The following is a 15,376-nucleotide window of genomic DNA, read 5'->3' as shown; positions in this document are numbered from 1 at the left end:
TGATTTAATTAATGTTAGAAATGTCAATGGAAAAGATGGGTGTGACGGCTTGAGCTCGCCATCGGATGAATCATTGGACACCTGACTTCTGCGTTGATGAAGTAATATGAATCTCACAATCTACTGAAGAAGATAGTATCCTTGTAGAGTGTTGTGGGTCGATCGATATGACCCAGCCCGGGAAGTCAAAGTCCAAACCAAGTATATGACACGTCAGACAAAAAGTTGACTTAACCTTGACTCAGCATCCAGATTAAGTCGGGGTCTAGCATCCCGTCGGTCTCCGATTCAAGTCTGGACCCAAAGCCTAACCCCTTGAAGAGTTCAACTCCTATGCAGCAGCCCACTCTGAGCTCCAGATTGTTCTGCCAGATTCACCCAGCTTGACCACCTCAGTTCTGTATTCCGCTCAACTTAGGCCCACAAGTTCAACACCAAAGGCAGCTCGGGTCGGGGTCCAGCGCCTGACCCGATGAGTAGGTTTCGCTCGTATCAAATAGTCGATCTGTCTCCCAAGGTTTGAGTTTATACCCGATTCTAAGGCTCCATTTAGTCATATCCCGACTCAATCCCCAACCTATCCTGACTTGAGTTCCCTCTGCCGACCAGACCAGACTTCATTCTCTTAGTGTCCTGTTTAACGCTCAATCAACTCTGCTTCGCTCTCTCAGTTAGTTATGTCGTCGCCAGAAGGATATAGGCAATCATGTGATAGGATGGTTAACCTACTCCCCCATTAAGGCGGCATGATAGCACGATATGATGATGAATGGCATGACTTTTCGTTATTAGTGGTAGTGATGGGACACTCTCCTCCCCTAGATGGGACATATCATCTGACAGAATCCCCATAACCAAATATTCTCCTTAATTAAGACAAGACAGGTTTTTCTTATTTTCTCACCATCTTCTATATAACTCCCACTCCTCACAGACAGGTACGGGTACACACACCCATTATGCTCTCAATTAAGTTCTACTCTCTTTTTCTTGCTGAGTTGGTTCAAAAACTGACTTGAGCGTCAAAGTGGTTGAGCCGGGGCACCCCTGTCTTCCATTCTCATTTCGTTTTCCGGGTACGAGGCCAACAGGAAGGAGACGACGCGTAACCAAAAGCTAAAGCTGGCACGTAGATGCTCCAGGAGGAGACAGCTAAGCTCTGTCTTCCTCATCCATGCACACTAAATATTCAAAATCGCGTAGCCATGACGATCCGTGCAAGATATCTCTGACTGCCAACTGTAGCCAGCTCAGCTGGGAAGCATCCAATGCGATTGCACTAAATCCCCACTGTATGCATTCAGCGCCGTGCCCATGGCATTCTCATCAGCTATAAAGTGCCATCGGCTCATCCTCCTCCCTCACTCAGTTCACAGCTCAAAGTTTTATATATCGCAATCCTCTTCTGCTTCTCCACCAACATCTATTCCGATGAAGGGCTTTCTGTTTGCTATCCTCGCTTGTTCTTTTCTCAGCATTGCTTCTGCTGGCAGTTTTTACCAGGACTTCGACATCATTTGGGGTGATGGCCGAGCAAAGATCCTCGACAATGGCCGGCTCCTTACTTTGTCACTTGACAAAACTTCAGGATCTGGCTTTCAGTCCAAGAATGAGTACCTCTTCGGTAAGATTGACATGCAGGTCAAGCTAGTTCATGGCAACTCTGCAGGCACTGTCACTGCTTACTATGTAAGTTTTTGTCACAAGCCGCATCAAAATAGTTTCCGATTCTTGCAGCATACAGGAGCTAACCAGGCGTGTTTGTTGCATTGCTGCAGTTATCTTCGCAAGGACCAACACATGATGAAATCGACTTCGAGTTCCTGGGGAATCTCAGCGGAGACCCTTACACTCTTCATACCAACGTTTTCACACAGGGGAAGGGCAACCGGGAGATGCAGTTCAAGTTGTGGTTTGATCCGACCAAGGACTTTCACACCTACTCCATCCTGTGGAATCCAAGACATGTCATGTAAGTACTTCTAACATCATACCGAGCAGAGCTTTACTGATACAAAAATATATGCCGATTTCGTTCTCATCATGGTTTTTTTTAATCATCCTTCTGCAGCTTCATGGTTGATGGAACACCAATTAGAGACTTCAAAAACCTGGAATCCAGAGGTATTGCTTTTCCTAAGAACCAGCCCATGAGGATCTACTCTAGCCTTTGGAATGCCGATGACTGGGCTACCAGAGGTGGTACCGTCAAGACTGATTGGTCCAACGCACCATTCCTGGCATCTTACAGAAACTTCAATTCCGACGCTTGTGTTACATCTTCTAGTTCCACCAGCTGTGCTTCAGATGCAGCTACCAGCAAGAGTGGGTGGTGGAACCAAGAACTGGATTCTACTGGCCAAGAGAGGATGAAGTGGGTGCAGCAGAACTACATGATCTACAACTACTGCACTGATAGCAAGAGGTTCCCTCAGGGTCTACCTCCAGAGTGCTCTCTTGCCTGAAAGAAATAAAGAGAACGAGCAGTATTATTCGTTTATTCATTTTGTAGATATGCACGATAATGGAAATGTGTTTGGTCGTCTTTCTTGTGAGCAACGAATTAGGAAATAAAATTATTACTTCCTCATCTGTTTAAGCTGAGCAGAACAGCTACTAAATTCATCATGCAATTTCGCCGTAGCATCTCTTCTCGTAATCGCAGCCATCGCAACTTAATGAACTAAATGATCATCCTCATCCCAGATGTAAACTTTTCGACCAACAGTTATCCTGAGATCACTGGTCTTTAATATTGCTGGCCAAATCCGCTTTAACTCATATTCAACGTAGAACAAGACGAACCGATTTCAATTCATCTGGAAAGGATATCTGTCGTCGTTGCAATGCATTCAGCTCCTATTGAAATTTAAACGATCTGCTAAAATCAATCTGATCTAGATAAACTTTTGGGCTTCGTCATTGCAGTCCCAATTTCTTAGCATAGCAGTACGTAGATCATAAGAAGATTTACATAAACATTTACATAAAAGCAAGATTGTAGGTAACCACACTTGTCTTGGAGCAGAGCATCGAGAACAAGAAGTTGTATTTCTGAATTATTAAATTATTTAGGTTTGCTATATGAATCTTAATTATCCAGCAATTACTCTGTAAAGAGAAAAGACACGCTGCTTTGGTAGAAGCATAATTACTGCACATAAACAATAGGAAATACAGTTCACATACTGACCAGATGGTACTTTGCTGGTCGCAGTGCCAAAGCATAAGCCCTCGCTCAAACTTCTGATTGGCTTCTGAACCAAAACTTAGTAAGTGAGACAAATACACAATAACTGAGAAGATACTTTCATAAGATCGCTAATGATTGCGGGAGAAAATGCTATTTTTCAATTTCTGCAGCTTAATGGGGGAGATTCTGCGGAACATGAGATCCTCTCATCTTTCGTGAATTATTATAATTATCAATTTGTTATTATCGTTAATATTATAAATATTAAATTAATCTAATGATAAAAATATCTATTGAATGAAGATAATACATTAAATATTAAATTGAATTTTATTTTTTAATTGATTGGGGAGTATAATTGGGGCACTGGAAATCTTAATTATTATTTTTTTATAATCCAGTGTTCAAACTTCCACTGATCCTGAAAGCAAATGGCTTTTTCTCTTAAAAAAATTTAATATATTTTTGAGTCCGGCATCAACCATTGGATTTAAAAAACTCTCCTATTGGTCAGTCGGACCATCGAGTCCGACATGGCTCCAGACTGAATCGTGCCCAGATACGATTTGTTGATTGTTGGATACGGAAGTAAGTATAATGATAGCAATAAACTGTTTAAAGAATATAAAAAACTAAAAATTAACAAACTACTAACCAAAAAGATTACTAAGTCTATTTAAACCAACTTCAACAATTTTTTTTGGACAGGTATAAGAAAACCTAAAAAGATTTCTAATTCTACTGAAACCATCAATAATTTATTTGGGTAAATACAAAAATATCTAAAAATCATTTTCAATTCAAATAACTTTGTAAAGCATCTTTCTTTTCTTTTCTTTTTTTTTTAAAAAAGCTTTTTGGCTCATCCTGCCACCGTATACCCTTGATTAGGGTTTGGATCAAGTGGCTTTTCAACGCATACTCGTAAATTCCGTCACCCTTGCGGTTTGTTCTCCTGGCGGCGCCAATGGACGTCGCCCTTACCGGCGGCGCCATCGCGAAACGTCTTGCGTCTTGCAACAGGGTTACACGGGAGCGGGCTGTCCGTGCCTTCTCGTCGTGGATCTGCAGCCAAGCTAACGACGCCGTTTCGGATGCTGACCTGATCAAAATATGGAAAGGCCTCTTCTACTGCTTCTGGCACGCAGATAAGCTCCCCGTCCAGTCCGAACTCGCCGGCCGCCTTGCTGCTCTTGTCGAAGCCTTGCCTCCGCCCCTTGCCTTCCGATACTTCGAGGCTTTCCTCGTCACCATCCGACGGGAGTGGGGAGGCATCGACTTCCTCCGCCTCGACAAGTTTTATCTTCTCATTAGGAAGTTCCTGCGGCATGCTTTCTTGCTGCTGAAGAAGAACGCATGGGATCCCGCCCTCGTAGGCAGTATGATGAGAATATTGTTGGAAAAATCGCTTCTTGCATCCGATAATTACTTGGCCAATGGGGTCAAGTACCATGTTTCGGAGGCCTTCTTGGACGAGACGAATGATCTTCTTCCTCTCGTCGTGAACACACTAGAATTAGTGATGAATCCCTTCATTTTAGTGATGGAGAAATCTGCGGATAAGGTGCTTGTGAATAAGATCAAGGTAAACATTTTTGATCGGTTACAGGAGAATGGAAGGAAGTTGCTGAATCCGATGAAAAGTGGCGATCAGTTGGAGCTGAACAGCGAAGAGGAGAAGCTCGGTAAAATTGCTTTCCTCCTAGCGTTTTCGAAGATGTTTTTTGATGCAGCTTCAGCTTCCGAAACTCTACAGGGAAATCGGAAAATTTTGTTTAATTTGCATCAAGGTTTTCTCAAGTTGGAGAACAATTTAGAAAAATCTGGAATGCATATCTCAGCCGAGTACTTGGACAGTGGGTGTTCACAGGACGTGACTGGTAGAATGATGATAGAAAGTACCGAGCAGGTTGATGTTAAGAATGAAGACACCGAAGGTGGCCCAGATGACAAGCAAACTAAGAAGAGGAAGAAACCAAAGGCATCTTCAGATGCTGATAAAAAGAAAAAAAATAAGTCTGGTAAAAAGAATTCTTTTGATTCTGTTACGGAGAGTCATGTTGTCAAAACAAGTAGTGAAGTCGATGATGTAGTTAGTGCTAAGAATTCAGACGGGGATATGATGGGAACCCATGAAATGATTGATTTTGATGAGTCTGTGATTTCAAACCTGCAGAGACAGTTTGAGAAGGCTGCTGCTGAAGCTGGCATTCTTATTGGTAGCGATCAATCAAGTGCTTCGCCAACCACACCAGTTGTTAGTACTGGTGTAAAGAAGAGGAAAAGAACAAAGGCTATATCTGCAGGTGCCAACGAAAATGGAAATAGTGCTAACTGTGATAGTACTACTGGAAAAAGTGTTAAGAAGGTAAGGTTTTCGATGAAGAGTAACTTGGTCTGGAAGCCAAATAGCCCTCTACCTCCACAGAGCTTGAGATTACCTCCATCTGCAACTCCAAAAGGTAGTGCTCTTAAGAAAGGCGTTCCACCTGGACCTATCAAGGAAACACCTCCTACAGTTAAAAAAATGAAGGGGAAAGCAAGCTCAGTAAAGAAGATTAGGATTGGTGTTAAGAGTCCTTCATCCATCAAACGCCTTCGCAAGCTGCAAGGTCTTACTGTGTAGATCAGCTTGATTCATTGATTATGGATTCATGCTTTGGTTTGTTTCCTTCTCTGCTTTAATTTTTATATCTTTGGATTTTCGTCAAGGGTTTTCCCTTATCATGTCATCAATTCGGGTCTGAATGTTGGACTGTGATTATGTAATGTTCAATTTATCTGTGACAAGTCACATCTTACTGATGACAATATTGACTGTTCTCGTTCTGTTACTGAGCTTCACAAGGAAAGTTCTATGAGCCCAAGATGCCATTTACATTTTCTTTTCTTGTTACTTTCTTTATGCAAATAGTTTGCAGTCTTCATTTTTTGTTTTATATTTATAATTAGTCTTACTAAAAACCTCACTTTTACACTCCAATTTCTGGATCTCCATTCTGGTGTATATATATAGGCTATCAATAAGCTCAATAGTATGTGTCCGAATGTTTCAGAATGGAGTTAACCTAAGGGAATTTTGCTATTAGCTAGCCTGGCAGTATTAAGAAATAGTGCATCGTGTTAATTTTTAGGAATGGTTCCTTTTCCATCCCTAAGATAATTTTAGGAAGAATTAAAGTCGACAGGTTAACCTATTCTGAAGAGGAAGATATTAGAGGGATCTATGGATTACCTTAAGAGAAAAAAGTGGAAAAGGTCAACTTTTGGATGCACTGATAGCCGTCTTGAAACAACCGGTAAGTGAGAGCTTGAATGGGAATATGATGAAAACCCATGAAATGATTGATTCTATGATTTTAATTTCTGAGACCATTTGAGGAAGTTGCTGCTGAAATGGGCATGGTCGACATGAAGAAGTATAGATGTAATGCAAATGAAAATGGAAAGTGGTAATGGGTAAAGTACCTGTCAGGAGATTGTAGAGAATGGTGTTCCACCAGGTAGTCAGGGAAACTTGGCGTACACAAAAAGTTAAGGTGTAATCCAGCTTTAAAACAGATCAAAAACAGAATTAAGATGATATTCAATCAACCTTTCGGTATAGTTTAACTTGATTTAGTGGATATGCCATGGAATCATACTCTTGAGTTTGTTTTGCTTCTCTGCTTTTATTTCTTATTGCTTTACTACCAATTCATGGGTTTTCCATTATGCATGTAATCTTTCTGTTTGAATGGACAGTTAGATGTTGATTCTATGAAGTTCATTTTATGTGATAAATTTTTGCTGATCAAGGTTTTGCAGCTGTTTGAATAGTCTGTTATAACTCATCACAAATCACAAGCCTCATTGAATGACTTATGTTACCAATCCATGGTTTTTCCATTATGCATGTAATCTTTCAGTTTGAAGGGACAGATAGATGTTGATTCTATGAAGTTCATTTTATGTGATAAATTTTTGCTGATCAAGGTTTTGCAACTGTTTGAATAGTCTGCTATAACTCTTCACAAATCACAAGCCACATCGAATGAGCTGAAACAACTTATGTTATTATCAATTTTCTGTTTCTAGATCTACATAGTTGTCCCTTACTATGCAGTTTCAGTTTTCGCATATTATTGCTTTCTGCATATGTACCTGTAGTTTATTGGCATTCCATGCCATGCACCCACCCTTCATTTTCTTTTTCTAAAATGTGCACTAGACCATAACATGATTAATATTCCACTTTGAAATTAGTTTAGTTGACTTTAGGTTAACTCACATACCTTGTATCTAAATTAACTAGATTTGATCTTTAAGATCGAATGATAAAAAATAGATGCCATTTAGATGACAAAATATGTGTATTATTTTATATTATTTGGATTTAAATTATTATGGACTAGAGTGGATATTTTAGAAAAAATAAAGGGCACATCAAATACCAGTAGACACTACAAGGGTGTACTTGTAGCATATCCTTGTTTTTATATTTTTTATTAGAATCGTTAGAAACTGACCTTACACTCCTAAATCCTGCTTGTTTATTATGATTGTTATGTTTGCTCTGGTTTCTGTATATCATAGATATCACTTTGGCCTCTGTGAAGTTCTCTTGTTGCTGACAGAATACTCCAAATGGTGTTAGTTTAGGGCAAGTCGATAAAGTTTATTTAAACATTGATGAATAGTTGACAAACATTAGCGACCAACTGAATTCAGACTGTGTAATGATGTCTTAATTTCTTGTTGAAAAGATTTGAGTAAGCCATGTAGGACTTTCTTGTGAGATTTAATTCATTGAAACACAGAATCTTTGAGCCTTTCTCACTTGGTTCATAAAACATAAACAGTTGGCTGTATAAAGGTGAATAAAGCTTTGATCATCCTTTTCATTTATTGATGTAAGTGGGTTAACTTAAAATTCGAGGAATTTCAAACCTATTTCTTTGATCATTAATTAGTATAAATGGTGATGCTGTAACAAATTTATGTAGTTTTACTTCAACCTACACTACACAAAAGATACACTCCCTTTACTCGAATGATACCTTTCCCATGTATCTAGAGTTTTTGGTGACTAATCCCTACTGTCTATTTCATTAAATGAAATCAGCCATAAAGGTAGAAAACTAAAATCTTGTTTGTTAGATGAGCTAGGTGACTGCCTAGGCTGTATTGAAAGGTGCCTGTTTTGCCTGTTTTGCCTGTTTTGCCTAGCCAATAATTTGTCCCAGACAGATATTCTAAATATCAGCCCAGGTGAATTACCTAGGCGATTTAAGTGGTTCAGGTGAGTGGCTCAAACACACACACACGCACACACACACAGAGGTAATTTGAGAAACCCGTTCACTTCTTCACTTCTCGCATAACATTAATTATAAATTTGGCTGCTATGTAATATTGTTGTGTTTTAATTTCCTCCAATGATTATGATCATTTATCACTTTTTTTGATTGGGTAAACATTGTTGTTGATTTGTGTAGTTTGTTATGTTATGTTTTCAGAGCTTTATCGAATAGTTTGTGTTTGTATGTACTTTTATAGGCTATACGCATGTTAAGTACACAGTGAAATTCTCTAAATATATTTGACATATCTGTGTCCTATTCCTCAAAAAAGAAAAATATTGTTGTGCCAAGTGAGTTAAAGGCAGGACCAACATCTTTCATATTTATAAAAAAAAGGTTTACCCTTTATCATGCTTCATCTTGGCTGATAGGATGAACATGAACATATCCAGAAGCACAAAAAAGACTGAATCCATCTTTATACACAAGTTCAGGTGTTTGTTTTGATTGTCGAATTCTGATAAGCTGCAAGATGATAAACATTTGTTCATGGTTTGATTCATGCCAAGGTAAAAGCCATTTTCTGATGGTTTGTTGATTCTTCTTTCAAGATATTTAGTATTTTGCTCTAGCTGTTAATGCATCCATAAGTGCTTGACCTTTACGTGTTGGTGCTTAAGCTGACACTGCATAATGTAACCCCTTTGCTGCTACTAGCAATCAGTGCAAATCATTCAGTCTCACTTAGATGTATAAACTCAGCTGCAACAATCACTTTTTCTTTTTCTTTTTTTGAAGAGAAATGCCCGTTCACTTGCCCTACTTGAACTTAATTAAGAGGAACCATACTTATCTAATGTGGTTCTTGTTGCATCACTTGTCGATTTTGTAATCAGTTTAGAGCACAATTTATTTGCGAAATATATCTTCAATTTCAGTCGTATTCCTCAATAACTCCTTGATATTTCCCTGGCACTGCATTTTTTTTCCAGACTCAATCCGCATTATGATTGAGCTAAAGTACAACTGAATGCAAATGATCATATGTATTATTATGTTGCATTTTTTTTCCAGACTCAATCCACATTAATCATTATGGTTGAGCCAAAGTACGACTAAATGCAAATATATCATATATTATCATTGGGTTTTGTCTGCCTCCTGCTGGAAATCATTTTTTAAAGGTGCAAGTGCAAGAATATTTATCTATTTATATATGAATTTTAAGTGGAACAGAATGTATCATCAGAATGCCGCCAAATTCATCATTGCAACACTAGCCTCAGAAAGATAATCTATAGATAGCCGCTGCAGTATATATATTTTTTGTTTAAAGCTTCCAACTCAAAAATCTTTTCCTAATACTCCACTTAATTGACGTCCTTGTCTCCTTTTTTGGAGATGTTATATTAGTATCGTAGGTCCTATAGACTTAGCATATTCTCTATGTTTTATTAACAGGCAATTTTTGTTCTTCGAAGTTCTCATCTACATCCATGATTAGATTCTGCATCGGCTCCAATTCACAAAATAAAATTCAAGCCATTATTATAATGCAACATGCGTTACAGCTACAACACCATTTTTAGAGTCTCTAGTGATTGAACTTGCGTTTTGTTATATTGAGTTCTTTTGCTTATCTTAATGTTAATTGAGTGATAGAGACACATACGCGTGTAGATAAATTAAGCTGTTGTATGATTAATTTAGTTGTGCGCGGTGCTTCTTTGGAGAGACAACAACTCCATTTTACATTAATTATCTCCTAATAATTAATGTAGAAAAGCTCTTCTGTCCAATATCGATCAATCCGGGGATCCATAGATTTTGATGTCTACTGGCCTGCTCATGGTATCATGGTCACGGGCAGTAGGTTTTAATCGCATCTCACGATCTCAATAGTGGTTTTGTTTCGGTGAAAGCCAACAAATTACAAAACGACGAACTGCTTGTGATCCTGCCACCCATGTCCTTTCATCTCCTCTTGGTAATGAGTCCGTCTGAGATCAATATCTTGTCATCTGTATAATTTACCCTAACAAGAAGCATTAAATTATCTACTTAATCCGCCCAAGATAATCAGTAATGATTTGATATCGACTACTATATCTAAAAAAAATTTTGAAAGGTGAATTCATTTCTTTTGAAGCTACTGCCTTTAGTTTTCTGACAATCCAATACGTGGTGATGTGTTGAATCGAAAAATATACGTTCATATACGATGTCAAAATTATAAGACAAAAGTTTCAGGCAAAACGCTGTACAAAATTACAAAATAGTACGAGACTAAGTCATAGTTCATACCCTCGATGGCAAGCTTAAGCCGCTGAAAACCAAAACTGTAGACACAAGTAATGGAGACAGCTCATTTCTGGATCACCTTCGCAAGGAACCTTCCCCAATTCTACCTTTCCCTTCCCTATATATATCCCGACCTTCTCTTATCCATTTCACCCACAAACACAGACTCTCGTCTTCAACAAGTACTGATTAAGCTAATGTTCATGGCGACAGCTCGTTTCTTTCTCTTCTCTATTTTGCTTGCCACTTCTTCTACGAGCACGGCAATGGCCGGAAACTTCTACCAGGACGTGGACATAACCTGGGGCAACGGCCGAGGCAAAATTCTCAACGCTGGACAACTCCTCACGCTCTCCCTCGACAAGAGCTCCGGCTCCGGCTTTCTGTCGAAGAACCAATACATTTATGGCAGGTTCGACATGCAGCTTAAGCTTGTTTCAGGCAATTCTGCGGGCACAGTTACAACCTTCTACGTGCGTGAGATACTAGTTCTTATGCTGAGCTTTATGTTTAATCCCTACCTGTAAATAAGACTGAGATAATCGGAATCAATTGTGCTGTTTATATTGCAGTTATCATCTCAGGGGCCAACGCATGATGAGATCGATTTGGAGTTTCTGGGGAATCTCAGCGGCGACCCCTACACTCTCCACACCAACGTGTTCACGCAGGGGAAGGGAAACAGAGAGCAGCAGTTCAAGCTCTGGTTCGATCCCACCGTGGATTTCCATACCTACTCTGTTTTGTGGAATCCCAGGCACATTGTGTGAGTCTCACTTGTTTATGTACATTTCTGACGAAAAGTTGAACTATGAATTTATTCAGGTTCCTGTGTTGCAGTTTCTACGTGGACGGAACGCCGATCAGGGAGTTCAAGAACATGGAGGCGAAGGGGATGGCATACCCGAAGAGCCAGGCGATGCGGGTGTACGCGAGCCTGTGGGCAGCAGAGGACTGGGCGACCAGAGGAGGGCAGGTGAAGACCGATTGGTCGCAGGCGCCCTTCACGGCTGCATTCAGAGGCTATGACGCCAATGGCTGCGTCTGGCCTGCCGGTGGGGGCGCCGCCACTTGCTCCGCCAGCGGGAGCTCTTGGATGTGGCAGGAGTTCGACGCGACGAGTCTGAGGAGGATGAAGTGGATGCAGAGGAAGTACATGATCTACAATTACTGCAACGATGCGAAGAGGTTCCCCCAAGGAATGCCGCCGGAATGCTCTGCAACGCCTTGACTCAAAAAGTCATTATGGTTTCTGGTCTCTGTGTGTATAAATAAAATTATCTAGTTTTCTTTCTCTGTTTTTCTTTAACGCATTCTTCTTAATTCTTGTTATTTTAATCACTGTTGTATGCTTGCCTGTGTATTATAAAAAAAATTTCATAACAAATGCTTCGTCTTAAATCATACACTACTTTTAAATTCACACCCTAGCCCAAGAATATGATTATAAAAATAACAACCTCGGGACATAATTGAGTTGGTTACTGTGGAACAGATTTATTGAAGTGGATAACGATTGAATCTCGACAAAGCTGAGACAATGCCTCTCCTATATGGCTAACTACAGCTTCTCAATTTACCTCCTTATAGATGATCATAGACCCGATTGTGTGGGGCCATTGGGATGATGAATTTCATAAATAGTTATAAAAATAACACAATATTACAGTGAAAGCTCTTCATACAAAATCTAGATAGGATACATAGGAATGGATGTATAATACTTGTTATACTCAACTAAAATTTAAAAAGCACAACCTAAACCCTAAGCATTAATTTGGAAGCACCATCACATTAAATATTTTAGTATGTGCCACCATTTAATTTATGCATGTATATCCTTTAAAGTATGTGTCAATATTATATATATATATTTATATATATATATATGGTCATGTTACAGGTGATATAATTTAGTTTCAATACGTGTTATTATTTAGTTCACATAGGCTGTTATCATTTAATTCAAATATGCAATGACATATTAATTTGCAGGTAACATTTTAACTCAAACAAGTACGATCTAGTCATGCGTTGCTAGTCATGGTCGGAGCAATCGATCAACGGTCTAACCGCTTTTGAACAGGTCAAAATTGCTCCTCTAGGATTTCTTGTTTGCTCACGACAAGTGTGCTAGAAGTTAAGACATTTGGATCCTACACAACCCAACAAGTATACTTCGGTCATCATCGTACTGTATTGTACATCTCATCAATATCTTCAGGCTAAAAGGATCTGAATAAACTAGGATGATCATCTGTCCTGCAAGTTAAACATGCGAACTGTATGTAACATTTGGTGGCCTCAAATAACAGGGCACTTCTTTCTCTCCTATTTCTAATAGTAATTTGTGACCCCACTACATCCCTCAGCACATGAGTTAGGTATGACTTTTGATCGATACAGATATAGTATTTGGTCAAGGAAGAGAGACAGGAATTTGCAAATTCTGGAAGATATTGCACGATCAACTGGAAGAGAAAGATCTGTGTTCTTTCTAAACTAATGATCTCCAGCACAAGAATACCAAAGTCGCAGACATCAGCATGCATTTGCTGAAAGCTTTCGACATTCAGGTGCACAGCACAATACCTGCTGAAACCTTCAGACAGTATTTTCACACTGTTACTTTATTTTTAGAGAAATTGTCAAAGTGTTTATTTTCATCATTTTTAGATTTCAAGGAAAAGGAAAAGGTTAAGCATGTAGATAACAGCAGTGAAGTTTCCGATGCTGCAGACAAGTCCCAGTGTCCCGCAATAAATTAGTTTAAGGAGACGCACGGTCACACTGATACTTTAAAGTTTAGTACCACTTTAATTAACGCTTTAGTTAGCATATATATAATAATAATAATATCAAGGTCTCTTGGAGCAGGAGATTTGGCATTATTAGCAGGCAAACTTTCAAACCTTTTAATTTCCAGTCTCCTATTAAAGAACAAGTCTTCTTTTGATTCCATTTTCTAAGAACCTACCATTAAATTTGCACCACGGCAATCACCTTCTACGATTTCCCAGCACTGTTCGTGACTCCATTAAGGCTTAACCCATGCATGCACGTCAGGGAATACCAGCATATTAAGCCGCGTTACAAGGGAATTAATATGTTGACTTGCCGACGCTCTGTCTGTCTGTCTCTCGTTCGCAGATATGTGATACAAATTTAATTAATTCTAGCACTGAGTGCCCACCCAAACCAAATCTATATCAAACCATCGAATTCATCTTTGGAAAGAAACAATCCTCATCTTTAACCTTAATTCCTAACATATAGTAATTCTGAGAGATGTGCAATTTGTTAGTTACTATAATCCTATCGACAGAACTTGCCAAGACCAGTTAACTCGATGCATGCTAATTAGGTTAATGGTGAAGAAAGCTCAAGAAACTGCTCTGTTACTGTCATGATCACCCACCATCTTGTTACACCAACAACAGGTTTTTAAGCACAATTGCGTCCCAGAACTCAACTCCATCAGCTCTCTCTTCAGCCTTGTGTTCTCGTCGATCAGCCTCTGGCACCGCTTCTTCAGCAACTCACAGTCCACTTCAGTCTGCTTCAACTTCGTCCTACAAACCAATCAAATTCCATCTCCATATCAAAATCGCACGTTTCTTGATCGGAACATAGATTATTTATAAATAATCAATTATACCTGGCTCTTCTATTCTGGAACCACACTTCCACTTGCCTTGGCTCCAAGTTCAACCTTTGCGCCAGCTCTTGCTTCTGCTCCTGACATGAAACAAACAAAAATCATTAGTTTTTGGATATACGAACAAATCTGATCGTTTGGAGTCAAATCATACAGGAACAAGAGTCGTGTGAGCTCTGAAGCTTTTTTCAAGCAAATTTAGCTGCTCCTTTGATAGCCTCAGTTTCTTCCTTTTGCTGCTGCCTTTGTCTGATGGATTTGCTGCTTCCCTTGGTTGAGCCAGCAAAAGCGTCCTCCTCCTCCTTTTCTTCTCCTCCGGATTTTTGTCGATGGGAAGGCTTTCAGGTCCTGCAATGGCAAGACTGAGGGCAACGTTGCTCTCCTCTAATTCTATCATTCTGCTCTGTTTTTCCAAAGTGGGGACTTTGGATCAAGGAAGGTTTTTATAATTATAATCAACAAAGACCAGGTCAGATGGAGTTGAAGTCAACATGTGATTTTCGTGGAAGTTTCGTTCTCCACAACGTTTGTCCTTTTATCAGAAGTTGTGGTAACTGATGACATTGGAATTCTGATTTTGTCACCATGATGAAGTAACAAGTTCAACGCAGGCGAATTATAAAAATAGTCCAAATTGTGTACAAAACCAAAAACAAACAACATGGGGAATAAAACCACCATTTTTTTATTTTCACTTTCCATTTGGATTGCAACTTACAAGGTATATGGTCAATGAATATCTATTATTGTGTCACTTGAAATAATATCTGCCAATATAATTAATTAAAACTAAATTGACGATGCTATTCATATACATATCTTTATTAATATTTATATTTTCTATAAAAAGTAGATTCGTGAGTCTGTTTTACGTAACCGTTCCACTGCATGCCATGAAGAAAGAAAACGCATTATTGTTTATAATTTGAATTGAATGTTTAA

General features: G+C 39.1%; 4 protein-coding genes across 4 annotated transcripts; 3 read left to right on the top strand and 1 right to left on the bottom strand.

Annotated features, from left to right (window-relative positions):
- The first annotated feature begins 1,354 nt into the window (after window positions 1-1,354).
- LOC141823480 (putative xyloglucan endotransglucosylase/hydrolase protein 23) lies at window positions 1,355-2,599 on the top strand. Its single transcript, XM_074710766.1, has 3 exons — window positions 1,355-1,689; window positions 1,779-1,972; window positions 2,072-2,599. The coding sequence occupies exons 1-3, from the start codon at window positions 1,432-1,434 to the stop codon at window positions 2,463-2,465; spliced, it is 846 nt and encodes a 281-aa protein (XP_074566867.1). The 5' UTR covers window positions 1,355-1,431; the 3' UTR covers window positions 2,466-2,599.
- Window positions 2,600-4,122: 1,523 nt separating this feature from the next.
- LOC141824503 (uncharacterized) lies at window positions 4,123-5,983 on the top strand. The gene has a single exon (XM_074711806.1). The coding sequence runs from the start codon at window positions 4,161-4,163 to the stop codon at window positions 5,817-5,819; it is 1,659 nt and encodes a 552-aa protein (XP_074567907.1). The 5' UTR covers window positions 4,123-4,160; the 3' UTR covers window positions 5,820-5,983.
- Window positions 5,984-10,958: 4,975 nt separating this feature from the next.
- LOC141823295 (xyloglucan endotransglucosylase protein 7-like) lies at window positions 10,959-12,127 on the top strand. Its single transcript, XM_074710559.1, has 3 exons — window positions 10,959-11,249; window positions 11,349-11,542; window positions 11,617-12,127. The coding sequence occupies exons 1-3, from the start codon at window positions 10,974-10,976 to the stop codon at window positions 12,005-12,007; spliced, it is 861 nt and encodes a 286-aa protein (XP_074566660.1). The 5' UTR covers window positions 10,959-10,973; the 3' UTR covers window positions 12,008-12,127.
- A 1,900-nt stretch (window positions 12,128-14,027) lies between these two features.
- Window positions 14,028-14,832, bottom strand: LOC141824927 (homeobox-leucine zipper protein HAT9-like). Its single transcript, XM_074712276.1, has 3 exons — window positions 14,589-14,832; window positions 14,435-14,514; window positions 14,028-14,348 (listed from the first exon to the last, which is right to left on the bottom strand). The coding sequence occupies exons 1-3, from the start codon at window positions 14,829-14,831 to the stop codon at window positions 14,159-14,161; spliced, it is 513 nt and encodes a 170-aa protein (XP_074568377.1). The 5' UTR covers window position 14,832; the 3' UTR covers window positions 14,028-14,158.
- Between the last annotated feature and the right edge of the window lie 544 nt (window positions 14,833-15,376).

Source organism: Curcuma longa, chromosome 3 (assembly GCF_044706935.1).
Source record: "Curcuma longa cultivar G26 ecotype Majalengka, Jawa Barat chromosome 3, ITB_CL_G26_1.1, whole genome shotgun sequence".
Lineage (NCBI taxonomy): Eukaryota > Viridiplantae > Streptophyta > Magnoliopsida > Zingiberales > Zingiberaceae > Curcuma > Curcuma longa.
The sequence above is the reverse complement of the archived record's forward strand: the minus strand, read 5'-3'. Positions and strand labels throughout refer to the sequence as shown.

Coding starts and splice junctions, on each gene's coding strand:
- LOC141823480 (XM_074710766.1), top strand. CDS start 1,432: ATGAAGGGCTTTCTGTTTGCTATCCTCGCTTGTTCTTTTCTCAGCATT. Junction 1,690..1,778: donor GCACTGTCACTGCTTACTAT/GTAAGTTTTTGT, acceptor GCATTGCTGCAG/TTATCTTCGCAAGGACCAAC. Junction 1,973..2,071: donor TGGAATCCAAGACATGTCAT/GTAAGTACTTCT, acceptor ATCCTTCTGCAG/CTTCATGGTTGATGGAACAC.
- LOC141824503 (XM_074711806.1), top strand. CDS start 4,161: ATGGACGTCGCCCTTACCGGCGGCGCCATCGCGAAACGTCTTGCGTCT.
- LOC141823295 (XM_074710559.1), top strand. CDS start 10,974: ATGTTCATGGCGACAGCTCGTTTCTTTCTCTTCTCTATTTTGCTTGCC. Junction 11,250..11,348: donor GCACAGTTACAACCTTCTAC/GTGCGTGAGATA, acceptor TTTATATTGCAG/TTATCATCTCAGGGGCCAAC. Junction 11,543..11,616: donor TGGAATCCCAGGCACATTGT/GTGAGTCTCACT, acceptor CCTGTGTTGCAG/TTTCTACGTGGACGGAACGC.
- LOC141824927 (XM_074712276.1), bottom strand. CDS start 14,831: ATGATAGAATTAGAGGAGAGCAACGTTGCCCTCAGTCTTGCCATTGCA. Junction 14,515..14,588: donor CTCACACGACTCTTGTTCCT/GTATGATTTGAC, acceptor GTTTCATGTCAG/GAGCAGAAGCAAGAGCTGGC. Junction 14,349..14,434: donor TTCCAGAATAGAAGAGCCAG/GTATAATTGATT, acceptor ATTGGTTTGTAG/GACGAAGTTGAAGCAGACTG.